The 22,948-nt window shown below is 41.0% G+C and overlaps 2 protein-coding genes across 2 annotated transcripts; both read right to left on the bottom strand.

The window, feature by feature from the left end:
* Window positions 1-10,219: 10,219 nt before the first annotated feature.
* On the bottom strand, window positions 10,220-17,311 carry cldn18 (claudin 18). The gene is made up of 5 exons (XM_033982618.2): window positions 17,013-17,311; window positions 15,354-15,518; window positions 14,298-14,460; window positions 13,134-13,247; window positions 10,220-12,198 (listed from the first exon to the last, which is right to left on the bottom strand). Exons 1-5 carry the CDS (start codon window positions 17,230-17,232, stop codon window positions 12,117-12,119), a joined length of 744 nt encoding a protein of 247 aa, XP_033838509.1. The 5' UTR covers window positions 17,233-17,311; the 3' UTR covers window positions 10,220-12,116.
* A 3,131-nt stretch (window positions 17,312-20,442) lies between these two features.
* On the bottom strand, window positions 20,443-22,293 carry LOC117385584 (transcription factor SOX-14). The gene is made up of 2 exons (XM_033982875.1): window positions 21,883-22,293; window positions 20,443-20,703 (listed from the first exon to the last, which is right to left on the bottom strand). Exons 1-2 carry the CDS (start codon window positions 22,291-22,293, stop codon window positions 20,443-20,445), a joined length of 672 nt encoding a protein of 223 aa, XP_033838766.1.
* Between the last annotated feature and the right edge of the window lie 655 nt (window positions 22,294-22,948).

Genomic DNA, 22,948 nt, shown 5'->3' with positions numbered 1-22,948 from the left:
ACTGTAGTATACAGGTGAAAGGAAAAAACGAAAAAATTGTCATTATTGTAAAGGCAGCGGAGAAGTACTTAGGCATTTCAAATATTACATGGGAATCGATTCAGGAAGAACTGATGCTGAGAGCAAAAAAAGCTTCCTCTAAGCAACCTCAACAATGGAGTGGTACATCTACTTCTGGATGTTGATTGTATTCCAGTGGAATGCAAGGAGCTTGATAAGTAATGGGCAGGAATTCAAAAAGTATATCTTAAACTTAGAGGAAAAGCCTCATGTACTTTGCATTCAGGAAACATGGCTCAAACCTAGATTGGATTTTGTTATTCCGGGCTACACATCAATAAGGAATAATAGGCAACAGAGGCAAGGTGGAGTTGTTGCAACATTTGTTCAAAATGGTTTGAGTTTTAAGGTAGAGGAAATAGGGCAAGATGATGAATCAATAAATGTGTCGATATGGACAAGCAAGGGTAAATTTAATGTGATCAATTTTTACAACCCTTGTAACAGGCTGAGCACAAAAGATCTAGATAACCTGAATATTGAAGCTCAGGGAAAGGTTATATGGTGTGGGGACTTTAACTCTCACAGTTCACTATGGGGAAGTTGTAACATGGATGCTAACGGTGTGGTCATTGAGGAATTTATTGAAACTGACCTCTGTTATTATTCAGGCAGCAGAGGCTACTATCCCGAAGGCTGGAGGGAGAGGAAGAACTAAAGATGTCCCGTGGTGGAATGAAGGGTGTAGTGAAGCTATAAAAAACAGGAATAAGGTATATAAGCAGCTAAAGAAAAATCATTCTATGGAAATGCTTATTGAATTCAAAAGAACCCAGGCCCTCAGTCAGGAGGACTATTAGACAGTCAAAAAGAACTTTTTGGAGGAAATACTGTAATACAATTGGACAAGACATGAAACTATCGAATATATGGGGAGTCATTAGAAAAATGAACGGAATAAAGAGAAATTATTTAATGCCGGTTTTACAAAGTAACGCAATCATAGCAGTTAATAACAAAGATAAAGCAGAAATGTTGGCAAGAACGCTAATTAAAATACACAGTTCGAATAACCTCTCTGATGATTCAAAAGAGAGCAGAGATAGAACCCTTGCAGAAAACCCAGAAGTGACTACCCGGAAAAATCCCTCAAACGATAACTTGGATAAACCTTTTACTATATTTGAATTGACGAAAGCTGTAACGGTCCCTCATATTTATGTGTTCAATGTAATGTTTGTCTTAAATTTCGCATTTACGCCATCTAGTGGTAAAACCCACGGAACAAACAATTTTAAATAAAGTTCCGCCCGACCCTAATCAGATGCGCACTCAGCCATCAGCGTTTTGCCACAGCCACGTTTTCAAGATCTCCGGTAAGATAATAAATTGGCCAAATATAGAAATAATAAACAACATTTGACATCTTTATTAAATGTATTTAGAATAAGAAGAAAGAGCCCAAGATACCAATTAGCCCCTCGTGGATGTCGGTTCACGAGGTCTGTGTACTTTAATTTTGTGTGATTTAAGTTTTATGTAATATGTATATATTGTTTGAAATTAATTTATATTTATGTATTGTTTCTCTGTCGTGATAGTTCTCACGGGTTGTTAAGAAGAATAAACCTTGTTTTCTCTACCTCGTGCTCATGCTAAATCCTTGAGGGTGCTACAGTGAGAACTCTTCTGCTCCGCATGGGTAGACGAGACGGTGCCAGTGCCAGCAACGGGAGGGACGACAGCGCCTCCATAAGCCATAGCCAAACGCACGTAAAGACGCAACGATCGCGGGAAATCCAGGTTCTCCCAAATGAATGTTGCATCAAGGACTTTCATTAAGATTATTTCATAAGCAAATAAGACAAGTTGAAAAGAGACTGCAATAAGATATTTTAGTTTCTGTTTTGATCAAAAGGACTGAGATCATTTTATTTTCCTTCTGTTCAAGTTGAAGTGTTTTTATACAATAGTAACATTTATTTTGTGTTAAGTAACCTGGATATTGTTCATAGTCAATGATTCCTGGTAACAGTAATGAGATGATGTAAGATTACTGGTTTATTCAAGACATGTAATGGTTGCTCATAGCATACAGTAAATTAAGTTCATTATTTAAGTTATAGTAGAAGGATAATATTATATTTTACCATGTCTTTAAGTTAAAGTTGTATTAGTAACCAACCCAACATTTAACTGTTTCCTTACTACAAAATACTTACTAATCTAAATCACTCCCTTGAATGCTTAAACTCAAACCCAAACTAAACAATGGCAGAATTTGATGTTTTGTCTGAAGTTGGTGAAGATGCTGATGCAACACTTCAGTCAAATGAGCAACCACCAGAAGCTGAATGCACTGGAGATGATATCCCCACTACCTCACAAGATGCACAAAGGAGCCAAAGAGTCCGTACGCTAACGGAAAAAGGGCAAGAGCTGCATGATGAGCAGGTAAAGAAGGCTGCACATCGCTTCAGCACGTGCTATGAGAAGTGGAAGGCTATAACTAAAGAGGCTAAGAAAGCTATGGATGGACAATGCTCAAAAGATCTTCTCCATGAACATGTCACCAAGATAACAAGTGCTGCAACCAATGTCTGCAATGCATATGATGATTTAAGACGCATTGACTCTCCTGACAATGATACAAGACGCAGGATGGACACGTGTGATGCAGTAACAAGAACTATCATTGAAGCTCCTGAAAGGTCTCAAAAGGCAAAAAGTGTAGAAGGTCAAGGGGATGAAGAAGTATGGAAAGATGCAGAATCACTGTTTAAGTCTGCCGCCCCAGCAAAGATGAGTGTTAGGTCTCACCACAGTGGTTCTTCTTTTGCAAAGACACTTTCTAGGCATTCAAGCAGGAATTCTATTAAAAGACAAGAGGCAGCAGCTGAAGTCGCTGCAAATGAAGCTGCCTTGGAAGTTCTGCTCTAACAAGAAAATCAATTAAAGGAAATTGAAATACAAGAAGCAGAAATTGCACAGAAGCAAAGAGAGCTGGAAGCAAGGTGTAGAGAAGTAAACTGGCTAGAGATGATTAAAAGACTTAAAGCTGCTAAGGCAAGACAACAAGTATATGAGCAGAGTGAATGTTCAGATGAAGAAATATATGGTCTGCTTCACCAGCACACCTCTGACAAGGAAAATGAGGTCAAGTCTGAAACCAAAAGCTCACCGCTCAGAATGCCTTTTGCCCCTCAAAATATGACTCTCACACAAGAAGTCAACACAACAGAGCTAGTAAGAGCCTTTGCAGAGTCTCTCAATGCAAGTCGTCTCCCAGTCCCTGAGCCGATTATATTCAGTGGCGACCCACTCAGATACAATGACTGGAAGATTTCCTTTCAGACTCTCATTGACAGAAAGGGCATACCAGCTGAAGAGAAGACGTACTACTTGCGAAAGTATGTGGGTGGACCTGCCAGAAGAGCCATAGAAAGCTACTTTCTTCTTGGCACAGAATCAGCCTACCATGCAGCATGGACAGTTCTTGAAGAGAGGTATGGCAATCCATTCATCATTGCTAAAGCATTCAGAGACAAACTCGATGCATGGCCAAGGATAAATTCCAAAGGCAATGTGGAACTTCAAGAATATGCTGACTTTCTTCGTAGTTGTATGGCAGCCATGCCACAGATCAAAGGTCTTGAAGTACTCAGTGACTGCAATGAAAATCAAAAAATGCTCACGAAACTTCCTGACTGGCTCACATCAAGGTGGAACAGAAAAGTTACGGAAGTGCAAGAAGAGAGCCACACATTTCCAAGTTTCAGCCACTTTGTTGAATTCATCTCACGTGAAGCCAAAATCGCATGTAACCCGATAACATCTCTCTATGCTTTGAAACCAAGTGAAGGTGAAAGGACAAGGGTGCCAAGAAACAGAAGTCATGGAGCAAAGGTTATGGCAATAAACTCCAATGAAAAGGCTGTCAATGGAAGCTGTGTCTACTGTGAGAAGGCAGGCCACAGTCTACAAAAGTGTTTTAAGTTTATGAATGAGAACATTGGAGAAAGACTAAAGTTTGTACAAGAGAAGAAGTTATGCTTTGGCTGCTTGAAGTCAGGCCATCGCTCTAAAGATTGTGAAAACAGAGAAACCTGTGGCACATGCACGAAAAAACACCCAACAAGTCTTCATGACACTCGCACTAAAGAAGAAAGAACTCAGACAAAAAACAATCAAGCAAAGAGCGGTGACAAGACAAAGCAAAGGAAACCAGATTCAATCTCACCAGACACAAATGTCACACAACCAATAAGTGAAGCAACTTCAAATAGAGTAATGCAGAACGTCAAGGATACTCACACGTCCTCTATCGTTCCAGTGTGGGTTTCAGCTGAAAGCAAGCCAGAGCGCGAAGTTCTAGTGTATGCACTCCTTGATACACAGAGTGACACGACCTTCATCTTACAAGAAACAGCAAGAGATCTGCATACTGTATGTCAACCAGTTCAGTTAAAACTTACCACAATGTCATCAAGAAACGCAGTTGTGTCCTGTCACAAGCTCTCCGGTTTGCAAGTAAGAGGATTTTATTCAGACATAGTCATTCCTCTGCCAGTAGTGTATGCAAGAGATTTCATTCCAGCAAATCGAGATCATATTCCAACACCAGGAACTGCAAATGCTTGGCCCCATCTCGAACACATCGCTGATGAAATTGCTCCTCTTCAAAGTTGTGATGTTGGCCTTTTGATTGGCTACAACTGCCCTCAAGCACTAGTACCTCGTCAGGTGGTGTCTGGCAAAGAAAATCAACCATTTGCACAAAGGACTGATCTGGGCTGGAGTATTGTGGGCTTTGGAAATCCATGCCTTGATTATGGAGATGCTTTTGGAGTGAGCCACCAAGTCATTGTGAAGCAAGTGGTGCCAGGTGTTCAGCCATCTTCAAATTTAACAAGTGAAGTGCACTACGTGTGCAGAACTCAAATAAAAGAAATGATCTCACCTGCTGACGTCATCAAAATGTTGGAGTCTGACTTTGTAGAAAGAGCTGCAGAAGACGTTAATATCTCTCAAGAAGATCTCAGGTTTCTTGCAAGGATGAAGGAAGGCATTAGGCTCAAAGAGGATGGACATTTTGAGATGCCACTTCCATTTAAAAGTGATAAGCCTAACTTGCCTGACAACAAATCATGCGCCGTTCATCGGCTCAGGTGCTTAGAAAGAAAACTGAGAAGAAACAAGCAGTACTACTTGGACTACAAGAAGTTCATGGAGGAAATCATAGCTCACGGTGATGCTGAGAAGGTTCCTGAGCAAGACATCGCCAAGACCCCAGCATGGTACATCCCACACCATGGGGTCTACCACCCACAGAAACCAGGAAAAATTCGAGTTGTCTTTGATGGCTCCGCCAAATTTCACGGAACATCCATTAATGACCATCTTCTGACTGGCCCAGAGCTTACAAATACCTTGCTTGGAGTCTTGTGTCGCTTTCGCAGAGGCCCGGTTGCTATAATGTGCGATATAGAACGCATGTTCCATCAGTTTCATGTGTGTGCTGCTGATCAAGATTATCTAAGGTTCTTATGGTGGGAGAATGGTGACTTCAACACTCCTTTTGCAATCTACAGAATGAAAGTTCATCTGTTTGGTGCGGCTTCCTCCCCAGGCTGCGCTAACTATGGCCTCAAGCACTTAGCAACTGAAGGAGAAGGACGCTTCAGTGAAGACACCATCAAGTTTATTAAAACAAACTTCTATGTCGACGATGGATTAGCAAGTGTCAATACAGAAAGTCAAGCAATACATCTAGTAAAGGAGGCACGTGAGCTCTGTAGTACTGGCAGTCTTCGGTTACACAAGTTTATCTCAAACAGCACCAAGGTCCTAGATTCACTGCCGAAAGAAGAATGTGCTGTAGCTGCCAAAAAACTCGACATGGCTTTGAGTGAAGTGCAAATGGAGAGAGCACTAAGTGTGCAATGGTGTGTGGAATCAGACCAGTTTCAATTCAGAGTGACTGTTAAGGAAAATCCACTCACTCGAAGAGGAGTTTTGTCCACAGTTGCCTCCGTGTTTCATCCGCTTGGATTTGTGTCACCCTTCATACTGCTAGGAAAGCAGATCTTGCAGCAGATGTGTCGAGATAAACTCAGCTGGGACGACACTTTACCCGAAAGTCTTCAACCACAGTGGGAGTCTTGGCTGCTTGATCTGAGAAACTTGGCAAAGGTAAAGATTCAAAGATGCTACACTCCAACTGACTTTAAGGCAGAGCATTATGAACTGCATCATTTCTCCGATGCAAGTGCATCTGGATATGGCATGTGTACCTACCTCAGAGCAGTCAGTACATCAGGTGAAGTCCACTGTTCTCTGGTTATGGGTAGATCAAGAGAGAGAGTTCCACCATCTAAACTCACCACAATTCCACGACTTGAGTTGTCAGCTGCTGTAGTTGCTGTTCGCACCAGTGATATGCTGAAAAAGGAACTAGAAGTAGAACTTTTACAAGAAACCTATTGGACAGACTCAAAGGTTGTCCTTGGATACATTGGAAATGAAGCCAGGAGGTTCCATGTGTTCGTCGCAAACAGAGTTGAGCGTATCAAACAAAGCACAGAGCCTACACAGTGGAGGTATGTGGCATCTGAAGAAAACCCAGCAGACCATGCCTCTAGAGGCCTTACAGCTGAACAACTTGTAGCCTCGAACTGGTTTAAAGGTCCAGACCTTCTCTGGCAAAAGGTTATGCTCAGCGGTGAAATCAAGGTGGGAGAGTTATCAAGCAGTGACCCAGAAGTAAAAAAGGTTCAAGTACTCAAGACACAAGCTATAGAACAAAGGTCACTCCTAGATCGCTTACACAAGTTCTCCGACTGGTCAAGAATGATCAAAGCCATTGCCAGACTCAAGCGCCTTGCAAAAGAAGTGAAGGAATGTAAGAAAAGATCCTGTGAAGTCAGTAATCTTGAAGAAAGAAAGGAAGCAGAGCTAACAGTCATCAGAATGAGTCAAGAAAAAGCCTTCTCACGTGAAATAAGGTCTCTCCAACGGCACACTGTAATCCAAACCAAAGACAAGGTCAATAAGCTACACAAGTTGAGTCCATTTCTAGATGACCAAGGCATACTTCGAGTTGGAGGGTGTCTCACGCATGCTGCTCTACATTCCAACGTGAAGTATCCAATGATCCTATCAAGAGATAGCCCTTTGTCCACATTACTTGTCAAGCACTATCATGAGAAAACATACCATCAGGGGCGAGGGATCACTATGAATGAACTCCGTGCAAATGGATACTGGATCCTTGGATGCAGCAATTTTGTATCCTCTCATATTTACAGATGTATACAATGCAGAAAGTTCAGAAGGTGCCCAGAACAGCAGAAGATGGCAGACCTCCCAGAAGATCGGATGGAGGCCACTCCGCCATTCACCTACTGCGGTATGGACTGCTTTGGTCCTTTTTATGTAAAGGAAGGCCGGAGGGAGCTGAAGCGCTACGGCTTGCTAATCACCTGCATGTGCTCCAGAGCCGTACACATTGAGATGCTTGATGATTTAAGCACAGATTCCTTCATCTGTGCCCTGCGTGCATTCATTGCCATAAGAGGTCCAGTCCGACAGATAAGATGTGATCAAGGTACAAACTTTGTTGGTGCAAGAAATGAGTTTGCAGAAGCACTCAAGGAAATGGATCAAGCAAAACTGGGAAAACTGGAATGTGAATTCCTCATGAACACCCCAGCTTCAAGTCATATGGGTGGTGTCTGGGAACGACAAATACGTACCATAAGAAGTGTCCTGACATCAATCCTAGAACAATCAGCCACACAACTCGACAGTTCTTCTTTAAGAACATTCCTGTATGAAGTCATGGCAGTGATAGACAGTCGACCACTGACCACGGATCAACTATGTGACCCATCAAGCCCAGAACCTCTAACACCGAACCACATACTGACCATGAAGTCCACGATCATCTCTCCACCTCCAGGCAAATTTGTTAAAGAAGATCTTTATCTTCAAAAGAGATGGCGTCGTGTTCAACTCCTTGCCAATACCTTTTGGACAAGATGGAAAAAGGAGTACCTGCTGAATCTTCAAAGTAGACAAAAATGGACCAAACAACACAGAAACGCCAAGGTCAATGATATTGTACTTCTTCAAGATGAAACAGCCCCACGAAATCAGTGGAAGTTGGCGAAGATTGTTGACGTATATCCTAGTAAGGATGAGAGAGTAAGAAAGGTTAAACTACTAATGAGTGATCCAACTCTGGATGGAAAAGGAAAGCCCATCTCCAAACCTGTTTACCTGGAGAGGCCCATTCAAAAGATGGTTGTTCTGTTGGAAGCAGAATGAAGAAATCAAACCCTTACTTCCAAAAAATAGTAATTCATAAATAGTTCATAATTCATAGTTGTTAAATTAATTAATTCATAAGTTTAAAAAGCAATGTTTAGTTCTATAAATCACAAGTGATTTGGTGGGAGTGTAACGGTCCCTCATATTTATGTGTTCAATGTAATGTTTGTCTTAAATTTCGCATTTACGCCATCTAGTGGTAAAACCCACGGAACAAACAATTTTAAATAAAGTTCCGCCCGACCCTAATCAGATGCGCACTCAGCCATCAGCGTTTTGCCACAGCCACGTTTTCAAGGTCTCCGGTAAGATAATAAATTGGCCAAATATAGAAATAATAAACAACATTTGACATCTTCTGTTGTTAAGAAGAATAAACCCTGTTTTCTCTACCTCGTGCTCATGCTAAATCCTTGAGGGTGCTACAAAAGCTATTACATATGCAAGGCAATCTGCCCCCGGGAAAGATAGAGTCTGTTACACCATGCTGGCGAGAATGGAGGATAGATCTCTGGAAGCTGTGTTACAACTATTTAACTTAGTCTGGGAGACAGGGAAGATTCCTGATGCGTGGAAACAATCCATTATTGTACCTATCTTAAAGCCAGGCAAAGAAGCCTCAGATCCTTCAAACTACCGTCCTATAGCTCTTACCTCGCAACTGGGAAAAACAATGGAGAGAATTATTACAGCAAGACTTGATTACTTCCTGTAGGAAAATAAAGTACTTAGCCCTTTCCAAAGCGTCTTCCGTAAAGGAAGGAATACTGTGAATGCTATATTGTGTTTAGAATCAGAGATAAGAAAAGCCCAAACAAATAAAGAAATGGTCCTGGCAGTTTTCTTTGATATTGAAAAAGCTTATGATATGCTCTGGAAGGGGGGGATGCTAATAAAACTGTCTAAACTTGGAATAAGAGGAAAACTGTATAACTGGGTTTTGGATTTCTTATTTGGCCGAAAAATTGAAGTGAGAGTTGGATCAGTGTACTCCAACATGTACTCTGTTGAGAATGGAACTCCACAAGGCAGTGTGTGCAGCCCAGTACTTTTTGATATTATGATTAATGACATATTTGAAAATATAGAAGGTCGTATTTTAAAGTTTTTACAGCGGAAAATGCAAAATGCAATTAAGGAAGTGGAACTGTGGTCTAATAAATGGGCTGGTAAAATGTCTGTAGCAAAGACTCAAGTTATTTGCTTCTCTAAAAGACATAAGAGTGTAACGCTGAACCTGTACGGACAAAAGTTGGAGCAAGTTAAGAATGTGAGATTTTTGGGAATGATATTTGATGAAAAACTTACCTGGAAACTACATATTGAGTCAGTGCAGATTAAATGTAAAAAAGTGAATAATCTATTACGGTGCTTGGCAGGCCAGGACTGGGGAGCAGTGAGGGGAGACTTGCTGAGAGTATACCAGGCCCTTGAGGTCATCTCTTGATTATGGATGTTTTGCATATATGTCTGCTGCTGAAACACATTTAAAAAAAATGGAAAGAGAACAAACGCAAGGGCTAAGAACATGCTGTGGAGCATTTAAAACGTCGCCTCTAACAGCACTCCAAGTGGAGACAGGGGAGCTCCCCCTTCGTCTAAGGAGAATTAAACTCATGCTAGCATACTGGATCAACCTTCAAGGACATAATGATACTCACCCAACAAAGGCTGTTCTTAAAGACTGCTGGGAGCATGAAGAGTCAGACCTTTTCAGCTTCGGATGGATAGGTAATAAAAGCACAGCAACTCGGCCTCACTGACTTTAAATGTAGTCTCACTGTCCTATGCTCTCCAGTTCCTCCGTGGTTTTTTGTTGCCCCAACAGTGGACCTCTCTCTTCATAAAGTAATCAAAGAAAAGGCTAGAAGTACTCCAGAATGGTTTATTGCACAAAAGGACTTTGAAAAGCATACAGACAGTCTTGTATTGTATACAGATGGGTCAAAGGACCCCGAGAGCGGCAGGACAGGTGCAGCAGTGAATATTCCTCAATATAGAAATTGCATCAGAAGAAGAGCATCAAACCATCTTGCTGTCTACACTGTTGAAATGGTTGTAATCTACTGTGTTCAGTTCAATCCAAAATGCAGAGATTTACGAGCAAGGAAGACATTTATCTGACAGTTTAAACACTGACATAACAAAATAAAGGTGTTGTCATGTATTTTTTATTCTTTAAATTAAAGCTATTGTGCAATTTAGATAAGGTTTGGCCTTTATTAACATTGTGGTTACTAGGTAAAATGCCTCTACATACGCACATTTGCTTACTTTTTGTCCAAACAGCAAGTAAAATTATAAAATTTACCAACGTGACAAAACTCAAACACTTTTAGTAAAATCTTAAATATAATCGTGTGAACTATATTTTAGAGAAATGAGTGGTCTATCCTGTCATGTGCACTTTAACTTGTGTCAGCCCCAATGTCCAAAGTGACAGTATCAAAAGTGAACTATAGTGTCGACAAAGTAAATATGACTTTAAAATGTAGTGCGGTGAGTTTCAGCTTAATAAGTAAAAGATGGTTGTCAATACGTTTAGTGAAAAATGATTTTAATTCAACAATTGTAGAGATATGTCATAATAACAATTTAGTAGAAACGGAGGTGTCATGATGTGTGTAGTTCTGTTCCTGTTTTGTCTCCCTGTGTGCTCTTCCCCCTCCCTCACCTGTCTGTACCTGGAGCTGGGCGGAGCTCTCAGCTCCTCCCGCGCGCACCTGCTGGTCATCTGGCTAATCACCACACCTGCCGTGGATAAGAGGAGCTGGGAGAGGACACTCAGGGCGAGATGGCTGTTGTGAGTGGTGTGGAGTCTCTGAGACCGTGGTGCATGTTATGCTGCACTGTCCAGTATATAGTGTTCAGAGAAGTGACATGTTTAGGGGGCTATCTAAGATAGGACTCAACAACTTTTCCCTGAGGACAATACTAGGACATGGAGCTTACCCCAAGGAGAGGGCTCAGTTGGTGACCCGATTTCTAATTCAAACAGGGGTGTATTATAGAGTTTAGGGAAGAGCAGCTGTAATGTCTTTTTCCTTAGGCGAGCACTCGCCACGCAGTAAAACCCACATGAAATCTCCTGACCAGTGGAGGGCAGCAATGCACTAACCGTGCCCAGTCTGCCGGAAATAACCACAACAACAACAACAACACTCAGGGCGAGATCGTCTGTCGTCCCTTTCGTGCCTGTGTTGCTTCACCCTGTTCCGTACTGGATTATCTGCATTTGGTGCCGGACCCTATGTGTGCCTTCAGCCCTGCTTCGACCCTGCTTTTACCCTGCTTCTCAGCCCTGGTACTGTCTTGGTTTTTCCCTGCACTCCACGTTCCTGGATCCTGGCCCGCACCTGGCTTCCTGCTCAACATCAGATCAACCCTCAGTTTTGTATTTTGTCTCAATCTGTACAATAAACACTGTAAATATTCCCCGAGTCTGCACTCTTTGGTCCGCTACACCCACCGTTACGACAGGAGGTCAGAAAACAGTCAGATAAATGGGGTCACACAAACAATTCATCACACACAGGGGAAACCGCAGATCACTACATATAAAATGTTCCCAGTGCACATGCCTGACACACAGTGACTCAACAGTGTGTAACAAAGATCAAATATATGAATTTGAATAACACTATGATGCATATACCACTTCATCACTTATTTTATATTGAAATAACAGAACATTTCTAAATACGGTATAACATCTAGAATACACATTATACATACACATTTATCAAGGCAAAAACATTAAAAAAACAAAGATATAAGCTGTGAAGTTACACATATTTTTGGCCCCCCTCTAATGGGTGGTCCTCTCCTTTGGTGTGAGACTGAGGTTTGTACACCACTCCTGGATACCTGCAGCAGAGAGAATGGAACCAATAATCCTCCCGTTATATAGGCGTTGTATCTGTTTCTATTCAACCTGATATGATTATGCAGTGGTTATGGTTAGGCCTAGTCAAAGTGGCACTGGCTGTGTTTACATGCATGTCGTTATCTGATTTCTGGAGTGATCGGGTTATTTAAATGCCAAGAAAACTACATCTGATCAGCGGTAGAAGAAGTAATCAAGTACAGATACCAGAGCAAAACAAATACTCAAGTAAAAGTATCACATGACAAAATCTACTTAAGTAAAAGAGTTTAACTACCTGTTCAAAAATGCACTTTAAGAGTAAAAGTATTTCATGCTGATTTTTAGGTCTTATAAATCTTCAAATGTAGTGATTTTGATAAAGATTTGTGCTGAATTTTGTTCAATATAAACAACAATATCAGGCATTTTATATTTGTGTTTCCTCAAACTACGAACATGTTAAAAATAAACCGTCAGCCTTTTCAGCAGGTCTCAAACAATAATAAAAATACTTTTACTTTTCAGTCCTGAAGAAAGTACAGATACCAGCTCTCAAATGTAGTGAAGTAAAAGTAAAAAGTATCCACTGTAAAATCTACTTGAGTAAAATATTTAGGTATCTTTACTTTTCTACTTTTACTTCGTTACGTTCCACCGCTGATATGAGTAATCTGATTTCTTTTTGAGTCACACCTGTGCAGGTTTTGACAAGGAAAACTGTCCAAAGGGTCTAACTAATGTGATTAAAAACAGCTATTTAAAGAGATAATGTTAATGTTTGAAGAGTTATTTTAAAATGTATTGTATTTTGTCTTCCAACACACAACAGTTAGTCTAAAACTTCACTGGTTTTGTGCCAGAATCCGGTGTAAGTATTGTGTTATCGGATTAGTGATGTGATTTGTACTGTCCATGTAAACACACACTGTCTCACCTTGGTTTCTCATCTTTCACCATTTCCCTGAAGGCCAGAGACTTGAGAATTCCTCCGATCAACAGGACCCCACCTCCAATCCACGCCACAAAGAGGGCGGGGCCAAATGTGTAACTGCAACACAGGTGCACAAAGTTACACTACAGGGATGTGTTATTAAAACATCTAGATAGAACCTGGTTTCTGTTGCCGTGGCAAACGTGGCGGCCATCTTGTGAGTGGAGCAAGAGCTAAAGTTTGATTGAAAATAATGTAAAAACGGCCAGAAAATTCATTGATTAGTTTTTTACTGGTGTGTGTTTCGTGCAGAATTAAGCTATGTTTGTATGTCAGTACACCATATAGTCACAGCCATTGATAATTATTCTATCTACTTCACACCTATTAATATAAAACAATAGTTTATTACGTAAAAAAACCCACAAAAAAACCCACACATTTCAAGATTTGTTTGCATTAGTTTGGTAGAACATGGGCATTAGATAAAGTACAAATGCAAAAAAGCCAAATTATCAAAGTTGTAAGGGAAAATTTTAAATGAAAAGGAAGTGTTTGTATGTTTTCTTTCTTGGGCAGTGTTTGCAAATGTGCACATTGTGTTACCATGGCAACTGGTGAACATTCCTCCATAGACATACATGCAGAGCACACCCACAATGATGTCACTCCAAAGTATCAGTTAGTTTGTACGAGTTCTTGAGTAGGATTCAATCCACTCTCAACCTGTCGGCTGAAAGTGGACAGTCTTTACTACAGGTTACCATGGTGATGATGTCTCTAGAGTCTAGTACCTTATTATAGACTTATTTGTTGTATTAAAATCTTGCTTGCATACATTTTACAGGCTCTAGTATTTATTCTGTGTACTTTTTCTTCGCACTACAAGGTACTTTTTCCTTAATTTTATGTAGTATTAGGCTTATATGACGACATTCGAGTTGTACATGGTCCAATAAAGAATTTACGTTACACATTATAAACACTAGAACTAACTACGGGTCCTTTAGCGTTTAATTGTGCTATTTATATATTGCTGACCACATTATGCTTAAATTCATTTCAATATTATCGTTTATCGTGTTATTTTTAGAACCAATACATATCGCACTTCAAAATGTGTAATCAGGACAGTCCTACGATTTTAAAATAATGTCTATATCTCACGTCGGAATCCCAGCTCCCATGCCCATGCCTCCACCGTACTGGCCTCCGAATCCTCCCTGTCCGTAGTTGTTGTAGTTGTTGTTGTAGTTGTTGTTGGCTGTTATTTGGAAACTGGACACAATCTGGTTAGCATAAACAGACGCTCCAGCTATGCCACATACACCTGGGGAACAAACATGAAAATTAATGTGTTATTTTACGAGTGAGTTATTGCAGTATACAGCCAGTAAAACGTGGAACACGCAAAAATGTATATACTGTTGTGTTGTTGCAATACTAACATTTCAAACTTGATTTCTATACTAAGGAAAGACTAAGGATTCAATGCTTGATACCGATTCTGATATCGATACTCTCTTTTATATTACAATGTGGTCTGTGTAATCCCTCAGTCGTCCTGGTAGGTTCCATAGTGGTCCATGGGTGTATACTAGTCTATGTGTCTTATATTTGTTCTGTTACTGCAGTGGGTGAAGTGTGGCATTACTCAACCTGAGATATGAACTAGTTACTATTTGGTTAAAGGGTGACCACTTACCAACTGCATCACTGTTACTCTAAGATATGTGAATGCAATTAGAAATCTGTATATGACAAAAATCTGATCATATATAGCAAGAAAAGTATATTTCTTTTTTTTTTTTTTTAACAACACCTAAACTCCGCCCACAGCCATATTTGAAATAGAACTGCTAAAGGGACAGTACTTCTTGACTAATGGGGAGGGGGAGGGAGGAAGAGGGAGGTCTGGAGGTATAAGGAACAGTGAAATTGATCTAACAGGTATCCACGCTTCAAACTCCGCCCTTGCAGCTAGGTGTTTGTAATCAGACACACCTGACTTTAATCAGGTCAGTAATGTGTGATGTCACCAACTAGTGGACATTGCAGAACACACACTTAGATTTAGGCGTTTTTGACCAGAAAGCTGCAAATTTACCTATAGTTTGCACTAAAGTTGCCAAATAATGACTAGGAACAGTAGATTGTGCCATTAAAACACCATATGCACAGTTTAGTAGTGAAAAAGTGGATTTAGTGTTTAATTCCAGTTACCGGCGGTGATGAACATGAGGCCAGCGGTGAGGCTCATCTTGGCCTTGCTTCTGTCCTCCATCTTATTCATGGTCAGACACTGCAGTGAGAAAATGGACAGCAGTGTACCGAGCGCGCTCAGTACCACTCCTATGATCATCAGCGCCCGCACCGCCTGGAACGAGCCTGCAGGGGGGCGCAAGACGCAGGTCAGTCAGAGGTTCGTGAGAGGTGAGTTAGAATCTGTTGATATTTGTGAAAGTGGGAAAAATAGGCAAAATTGGATCGAACAGGCACTTAAAAAATTTGATATAAGTAGAAATGTGTTGTTCATATAATTACAGATACAAGAGTGAAGCATTATGTTGGTCACAACACAAATAAGACAGGTCTAATATCTAAAACAAAATAATCGTTTAAAGGTACAGAATGTATCACCTGCATAATTCCATAAAGCTAGGAAGTTAAAACCATACTTTAGAACATTTTCTATGGAGATGGATAAACCAGGCCAAAAAAGAGTCAGGTTTGTGGAGATGCAAGCCCAATCAAAGTAAGGACATATGTTTTTAATAAATACCAGCCAAACTGAACAAAAAAGCTTTTATTTATGTTTTGGCTAAAAAGTTACATACTGTGGCTATAAGTGCAAATTTTAAATAAATATATTTCAGAAAAACATAAAAAAAAAAAAACATGCCTAACTCAAATTTTTTCGTAAGTATTTAATTTATTCAGAAAAGTTCTCAATAAAATACCATTTACCACTGAGTTTAACACAATAAGTCATAACTGTTTAAAATTATTATTATGCAAGTTCTTTTTCAAGGTTTGACTCCACCGAATGCTATGTCGAAATATCCTCTATAGGTACGTCAGACTTGCCGCCTCCTCTTCATTTCATAGGTGTATATTAGATTAGATGTGTGTTAGAGTACAGGTCAGTGGTGGAGTGAAATCTCTGTTTGTTCTGTTATGATAAGTGAGCTGAAGTGCATTATGGGTAATAAAGGTAAACACGCCACAATCAGACTAATCAAGCAGAAATCAGCCAACAGTTATACTAGAAACTGGTGAACCAAGCCTCAGTCTGCATTTGCTTTATGTATGGAATATAAAATGAATAACAGCACAAAGAACTTATAGCATATTTACACTTTTCTTATAAATAGTTCTGCTTAAGTTGTTTTCTATGTAGTTACAAAATTAATCCAAAATCTATATGTTTGTTGAAATGCAATATTGTAATTCTGTAAATAAATCTCCCCAAATTCCAAGATAAAGTTCATATATTTTGACCAGAATGAGACTTTTCTCCTCAGATTTATTATTATTATTATTATGTATTTATTTATTTTATTTTTTTGTAGAAACCTCAAGACAAAATGGTCCTATCACAAGTTCAGCATGTCAGGACTCAGAGATGAGACATAAAGCATCTGAGCTTCAAGAAAAGAGAATTGAGCGAGTTTGAGGAAGTCTGAGGAACAATGGAAAGCTTGTGTTTTGTCCATACTTACACTTTTACTAAGAATACCATGTACCACTCTATTTATCACATACAAAGCTCAGTCTAAAATCTGTTTAATCACGTTACTCTTTTTAGAAAATGAAACAAACAGAAATTTTACTCACAATCTGACTTCACATTTTTTACATTTTACATTTCCTCCTCCTCACCTGAGAATCCCAGGAGCCCGTAGAGAGGCCTGCACTCCGTCATGCCCGCCGTGGTGGTCTCGCAGTCCTGCCACAGCCCCTTGTACGTGTACACAGAGGTCAGCAGGTCGCCCTGTCGGTCCTTCACGCTCCACTTGTTCATGGCTGTGGCCGCGATCAGAAGCGAGGACCCCAGCAAGCCCAGCGCAAAGCCTCCGTTCTGTAGTATCGAGGGGGCCATGCGAAAGGAGAAGTGGACAGGTGCGGTGGACAGGAGCAGTGCCAGAGGTGGTAAGTAGATTGGAGTGATGGAGTAGTTGGGTGGTGTCCTGGTTTAACACTGAGAGGGTGTGGCGGAGGTGATAGGGGAGAGTGGCACTGGCTTAAAGGGGAGCGGCAGGTCTAGGCTGAAAATGGCCAATGTACCACAAAGTATATAATTAGTTTAAATAAAACACTGCACCGCTTGCTGTGATTGGCCAGCGCTCAGAGAACATGCAGAGTAAGGTTTTAAAATCACTTCATTTTAACCCGGCTTTTTCATGCTTACGTTATACTTTACTTACAAGTTTTGGCAGCAGTATTTGTACTTGTAGTTACACTATACTGTACATTTTTAGCCATGTTACTACTTTTACTTGAGTACAAACCCCTCTACTCCAGGACTCTTTCCAATACAGCCCTATTACGTACTGAAAAAAATAATTAAAAGCATATATGTTTTGGAGTGAGGTGACTTGTAAGTTTGAGTGACTCAGTGAAACAATCAGGCCTGTTAGACTGTGTGTGATTCATGATCTGGGTTATCGTTCTGTCAACAGCACCAGGAGAGCTTTAGTTCTGCTCTTATCGACGTTTGAATTCAAATGAGAGAGGACTAATTTAGCGTCATCATGTTGGGAGTTTCTGTTCCGCTTACTGTGGTTTGTGCTTTCTGAGTCATTTTTAAATCTGTTTATTTATTTTTTTTAAAGCATTGTTAAAGGTTACACTTTATTGTCCCCATTGGCAAATTTGTCCTCTGCATTTGACCCATCCTTCAATGTTGCTGCGGCAAGAACAGTGGCTGCCGGAGTGCCGCACTTAGCGAACCATCTCCAGATCATGAGCTCGGCTTGGTCAGGACTGCCTTAGCTGGATTGCCTATTGTGTGTGATTTGGACTGATGGAGAAAACTGGAGTGCCCGGAAGAAAACCCACGTAGACACAGGGAGAAACATACAAACTCCCACAGAAAGGCCCAGATGACTCAGGGGATTACACTCTCCTCACAGAACACTACTCTGAGACGAGACTATGAGCCACTCTGCCACTGCACCACCAGGGGCACTATGTCACTTCTGTGGTTGGAAGTTCCACTACAAAAATTATTGCATTGCCTTTACAGGTCTAATCTGGGGAGGGGCTCGCAGTCTATTTTAAGAGAACTTTTGAGCCATAAAACACCTGTAACTGAATAGATGCAAGATGGATCAGAGTAATGCCATAGTGTGAAACATTTCAGGTAAAATCCACAAGCATGTGAAGACTCTCCACCAGAAACGTTACAAATGCTATGTGCCCCTTTAAGTTGAACACACAATAGACACATAATAGATTTCAACAAGTTTAAAGTCTGTACACAATATCAAAACACAATGAAAATACCTTAATTAATAATCAAAATTAAAGCCACAAGCAGCAATGATGCCTCTCTCCCCGGCCAGTGACCACCTCTGCGTTGTATTCTCCCCAGTTGGCCACTGCCCAGCCGCTGTCCGCCTGCCTTCACACCTTGGCTATAGCGCAGTGTGGCCATCGCTTTATACATTAGGTCTCCGTGGCTTTCAACCAGCAACCTTGTGCATATTACAGCTACAGTGTAATTGACTTTTTGCATGTTTTAAGGCCTACAATTATTTCCCAAGTTTCATACCAATTGGAAAATGTTGTGTCTTTTACGTGTACTATAGGGGGCACTATTTTGTGGAGTGGCCATGTGCTATTTTCTTAGATCTGTTCGTGTTTGGATTTTGCACCCATGGACACATTTGGAGCTCTCCGGCCAATGCCTGTGCGTGTAAGACATATTTTAATGTGTTTTTTTTTAGGAGTCATTGTGCCCCTGTTGGCCAATCGTGAGAAATGACAAATGTCTGTAATATACCTTTTTTGCTTTGTGTCATGCATCAAATGTATTAACCAAATTTTGTAGGAATCTGATAATGTTGATGTCTCACATCTATGGTAGGCTATAGTTTTCATTTTGATTAGAGTTTATAATCCATTCCATTCCTGCCTGGATCATGCCTCTGTGATTGGAATTTGAGCTCTGTACGCCAATGGTTGTGGTCGTCAGAAGTCATTGAAGAAACCGGAAATTAAGGTGTTGAATCTCCCAAAAGCTGGGATGTTGTATGAAAAGCCATTTGTGTTGATATGGCATGTGAAAGAAGAAGGAAAAAGAAACCGAGAAAGAAAAATGCCCCTCGCTTTTCATGTGAATGGCTTGGGCAAATAATAATAATTATGTTTTGTTTTTTACAATGCACTTTACACTTGAAGACAAATCTCAAAGTGCTACAGAAAAGGTCATGGTGCAGCTTGTTCTGATGCATACTGTACGGAGACACCACATAAGCAGGAGTTTGTTTTCTAAAATTAGGTGCACTTTTCTAAATTGTTAATTTCACAATGGTGTTTCTAGTGATGTTTCTGTTAAGTCTGTTTCCCAGCAGGAAATAATCTAGTAATTTGGCAGTGCAATTTAATGCTAATTTCTATACATACATTTTGAGCTGTCTCGGCCAATTCCCGTGTGTGTAAGACATTTTAAATGATTTTTTTTAGATGTCTTTGCACCCCTGCTGGCCAACCGTGAGAAATGACCCATGTCCGTAATATATTTTCGTCGATGTTCAGGGGGTGAAAAATGCGAACCAGGGAGGGGGAAGGGGGCCCTCTGCCATTCACTCTGTGACTGGTGAGGGCCAATAAATTATCATTTTGACGACATTTTACATTTAAGAAATTGAAAATTGATTTTCTTTGAAAATTTTCAATTTGAGAGTCAAAGTTGAGTAATTGTCCCAATATTTGACCGATCCCGCCATGCCACAAAACAGCTTGAATAATGGGTGCCTGGCTGTATGTAGGAGTATCTAGTTGGAGGATTAGCCTGTTATGCATGTTTTGGTGGGTGGAGGATATTGGGGCATTAGTCAGGAATGTTACCTTACAAACCTCATAAATTACTACAGTACAGTTTGTTGTCCATAAATATATAAAATGATTATGATGTAATCAAAATGGTCATTGGACTCAAACTGCTCTCTTCTTCCTTGTGCTGTATCCATGTTTTTTGTTGTTGATTGTAAGTTTTCTCATACCATGTAATGATAGCTGATTGTCCTCGGTGCTTGGCTTAAAATCCAGTTGCCTCGTGTTTGCAGATCTAATGTGTGTCCTCTTATCACACAGTGGTGGATGGTCCATACCCTTCCAGTCCTTTAGCGCCCCCTCCTGGTCCAGGGAACAGGATGTAGGCCACCTGAGGCTGCAGAGAGGCCCAGGGAGGAGCACATCCACAGGGCACCATGTATCCTGCACTGTGGGCCCCAGGACAGGCTCCCAGAGGGCTACTATGGGCCTGGGGAGGAGGAGGGTGGTGGTGAGAGTGGAGTCCAAACGCACTGAAGGGGAGCGGGCTGTGGCTGAGGTGACCCATCAGCAGCTATGGAGAGGAAATGAGAATATATTCAATTACAGACTCATTAAAGTGAGACTAAACACCTAAACTCCACACACAACCACATTTTACATAGAGCAAAACTGGAAAGCACCTGGAAGACTGAATGGCAGAGTGAAGAGGGGAGGGGTATCCACACTTCAAACTCCACCCCTGCAGCCAGGTGTTTGTAATCAGAAACAGCTGGCTGTAATCAGGGCAGTCTTTCTTGATGTCACCAACTACTTGAAATTGCAGAGGCCACTAAAGGTAGCAGAAATTTAGATTTTGGCGTTTTTGACCAGAAAGCTGCAAATATACCTAGTTTGCAGTAAAGTTGCCCAAAAAATAGATAATAGCTAGTAATAGATAATGCTATTAAAACACCATATACACAGTTTAGTAATGAAAAGGTGGATTTAGTGTTTAGTTCCACTTTAAGTTGAATGGTGCAAAAGAATGATCAGCTTCACTTTTGGTTGTCCTGCGCAGTCATTTAGGCTCTGTCCCTCGTCCCACTTATTTAGAGCACGCCCCACGTTTTCCTTGACGCCACATGAATTGTATAAAAACAAAACATGATAATATAATTTGTCTCACAAACGAATCAAGAGTTTTTGGGTGTACGGGCATTCGGGGTTGTAATATGCTGCCACCTTTTGCTATTTCAGTCTCTTTCGCATTGTTGACTGACAAAAGAATCCTATGGTGTTATTGTATTTATTATGTACGAGCCTTAAGTTCGTCCCTCCATGTCCCACCGCACTCAGTTTGTCCCTCTTTTTCTTCAGTTTGAGGTGGTCATATTCAGAGGTGGGAAACCCCAGTTTTGCTCAGGTAAGCAATAATCACAGCACGTGCACAGAGCAGGGACGCGCTATAACGCAGCTTCACACACATCTGACATGTAACATTCTGTCGGTCTGTTAAGGCGAATGAGAATCTCATACACTGTGGAAATATGGCGTGGTCTTGTCTGGGGGGATTATGGTACATTCAAAATTTGTTGATGACTGTTTTTAAAAGTTGCTTCAGTAAAATCTAAGTTCTGTGTATTTGCTGCAAATACAATTGGAGTTGGTTCTATATGCAATAATTGTAATATGAAATAATAATATACACGCTGTCACGACAACTTGCTCGTCTAAGTCGCTGCGCAGAGTAAAGTTGATGGTCTTTACCCACATTCTGTTCCAGGAGAGACGCAGAGCGCGGTCCCAGCAGACCTCTCGCTTTTTCTCCTGCTGTCAGAAACGAGTCCATAGGTACGTCCTCGAGCAGAGCAGCGGGCGCGTCCCCGAGCAGCGCTGGGATGGAGAACAGGTAGCGCTCCCTTCGCAGGCGCTTGGCTTTACGCCGCGGTCTGTACTTGTAGTCCGGGTGCTCTTTCATGTGCTGGGCGCGCAGTCGCTTCGCTTCGTCGATGTACGGCCGCTTCTCCGCGTCGCACAACCGCTTCCACTCCGCGCCGAGCCGCTTACTGATCTCGGAGTTGTGCATCTTGGGGTTCTCCTGCGCCATCTTCCTCCTCTGACCCCGGGACCAGACCATGAAGGCATTCATGGGTCTCTTGATGTGATCCAGAGGTTTGGCCATTGCGTAAATCACACCCCTTTTCCCACACTACTGTCAAAACTCCATGGAGGCTTTGTGCGTAAAAGACAAATTACGCACCAAGAACTTTTTCGCGCAAAGGTGATTCTGTTTTTTAACAAAGTTATTTTATCAAAAGTAGAGAGTGGTCAAAGGTGCTGCGCGTGAATGGCATTCATAGTGCGCGAGGAGCCTTTTGGCTGGAGCTGAGACGCGGAGAGAGCCAATGGCGAAGAGAGTGACACGGTAATCCCTTCAGTAAAAGTCACTTAAAGACTCCATTTCAAACATGTGCATTGTGTATGGACAGCACTGCCACGCCAAGGAGGGTGCTAACAAATGAAAAAATGAAATCTATTGGTGTTTAAATGTCTTTAAAGTGCTTCACCTTAAACAATTTAAAATGAATTTTAGAATTACATCTTTTATAAAGTACACTCATGATCCTGGTGGAGGTCTGCGGGAAGGGTCCTCTGGGTGGAGGTCTGCAGCCAGACTCATGGTATTTTAAGTAATACATTCTAGGCATGTAATGATTGATTGAGTTGACAAGTGGTGGATGAAGTTCTCAGTACAGTAGTAAGTAAAAGTACAGATAAAGAGGTAAAATTTACTTAATGAATGTAAAAGTATTAGTACTTGTTTATAAATGTACTTT

This window comes from Periophthalmus magnuspinnatus, chromosome 17 (assembly GCF_009829125.3).
Source record: "Periophthalmus magnuspinnatus isolate fPerMag1 chromosome 17, fPerMag1.2.pri, whole genome shotgun sequence".
In the NCBI taxonomy this organism is placed as follows: Eukaryota; Metazoa; Chordata; class Actinopteri; order Gobiiformes; family Gobiidae; genus Periophthalmus; species Periophthalmus magnuspinnatus.
The sequence above is the reverse complement of the archived record's forward strand: the minus strand, read 5'-3'. Positions and strand labels throughout refer to the sequence as shown.

Excerpts from the sequence above, each read along its gene's own strand:
- cldn18 (XM_033982618.2), bottom strand. The coding sequence starts at position 17,232 with ATGGCCCCCTCGATACTACAGAACGGAGGCTTTGCGCTGGGCTTGCTG. Across the intron at positions 13,248-14,297 it reads ATGGGAGCTGGGATTCCGAC|TTACACATTTGGCCCCGCCC; the intron begins GTGAGATATAGA and ends CCTGTGTTGCAG. Across the intron at positions 12,199-13,133 it reads GTGAAAGATGAGAAACCAAG|GTATCCAGGAGTGGTGTACA; the intron begins GTGAGACAGTGT and ends TCTCTGCTGCAG.
- LOC117385584 (XM_033982875.1), bottom strand. The coding sequence starts at position 22,293 with ATGGCCAAACCTCTGGATCACATCAAGAGACCCATGAATGCCTTCATG. Across the intron at positions 20,704-21,882 it reads CGTCTCTCCTGGAACAGAAT|CTGCTGATGGGTCACCTCAG; the intron begins GTGGGTAAAGAC and ends TCCTCTCCATAG.